Below are 1,498 nucleotides of genomic sequence, written 5' to 3'. Positions count from 1 at the left end.
CTTTTATTTTAGGCATACAGATCTATCATGATCATTCAAGAGGTATTCTTGGACTTTCACAACATACCTATATTGAAAAAGTGCTTATAAGGTATGGTATGTAGAATTGTACACCCGGTAATATACCTGTGTCAAGAGGTGACAAGTTCAGCTTGCAACAGTGTCCACGGCTTGAACTTGAAATAAAGGAGATGGAGTAATTCTCATATGCGTCAGCAGTGGGAAGTCTCATGTATGCACAAGTTTGTACTCGACCAGATATAGCATTTATAGTGGGGATGTTAGGCAAATATGTTAGTAACCCAGAATCGTCACACTAGAAAGCGGTAAAGAGAGTGATGCGGTATTTGCAAAGAACTAAAGGACAACTGCTCACGTATCAGAGATCAGATCACTTGGAGGTGATTGGATATTCAGACTCTGATTTTGTTGGATGTTTGGATAGCAGGAGGTCCATTTCTGGCTATATCTTCATGCTTGCTGGAGTGACTATATCTTGGAAGAGCATCAAACAGACGCTAGTAGTCACTTCTACTATGGAGACAGAGTTAGTAGCATGCTACGAATCATCCAATCACGGGATTTGGCTACAGAACTTCATCACAACATTACAGATTGTTGATGACATTGATAGGCCACTAAGGATCTACTCTGATAATAAAGTCGTAAAACTTTATGCCAAGAACAATCGCAGTTCGTCGAAATCCAAGTACTTCGACATCAAGTCTCTAGCGGTTAAAGAAAGAGTTCAGAATTGTCAGATTATGGTAGAGCACATCAACACAGATTCTATGTTAGTTGATCCACTCACCAAAGGCTTGGTGCCTAAGGTGTTTCATGCGCATGTTGTGGATATGGGAGTCTTTTTTATGGAAGAATAATTCATCTAGTGGGAGTCTGTATTTATCTTATTGCTTTATATTTGATAATAAAGATAAACATTTTGTTTTGATTATTGTACGTACTTAAAGTTCAAAACATTAATGAGAATTTATATATTTATTTGATACTCTGACTGTGATATCATCATTTACTACTGCTGTTTAGCATTTAGTGTTTGTAAATATGATACATATTCCTTTTGGAATCATAAAGTGGATCACGATTTACTATTGTAGTTTAGCATAAAGTATTTTGCAAATATGATCTAACCTCTTTTGACGTTATTTTAGGATCAGTTGAAAATTGAAATGTACTGATCACATTTCATGTAATTTTCACTCTACACATCTATATCTTGATTTATGCCATTAATGACATTGGTATTGTGATTACTGTTGGGCTTGTTACGATCATATACAGTAGCTATGATCTCTTTAGTTCTATACCAATGAAGTTAATGGACTGAACCAGATTGTTTACAAGGGTATCTTGTACCTATAAAGTTTGATATCAATTAAAATTTTACCTGTATTCCACATACAACTCATATATAGCCCAAGTGGGAGATTGTTGGATATAATTGTCCCTATCAGTTGGGTTTATTTGTAAGTTGCAT

At 35.5% G+C, this 1,498-nt stretch overlaps 1 protein-coding gene across 1 annotated transcript; it reads left to right on the top strand.

The window, feature by feature from the left end:
• Positions 1 to 338: 338 nt before the first annotated feature.
• Positions 339 to 1,199, top strand: LOC122028947 (secreted RxLR effector protein 161-like). Its single transcript, XM_042587918.1, has 2 exons — positions 339 to 734; positions 1,173 to 1,199. The coding sequence occupies exons 1-2, from the start codon at positions 339 to 341 to the stop codon at positions 1,197 to 1,199; spliced, it is 423 nt and encodes a 140-aa protein (XP_042443852.1).
• The last annotated feature ends 299 nt before the right edge of the window (positions 1,200 to 1,498 follow it).

Source organism: Zingiber officinale, chromosome 10B (assembly GCF_018446385.1).
Source record: "Zingiber officinale cultivar Zhangliang chromosome 10B, Zo_v1.1, whole genome shotgun sequence".
NCBI classification, from domain to species: Eukaryota; Viridiplantae; Streptophyta; class Magnoliopsida; order Zingiberales; family Zingiberaceae; genus Zingiber; species Zingiber officinale.
Note: the sequence above shows the minus strand (reverse complement) of the source record. Positions and strands in the feature narration are given on the sequence as shown.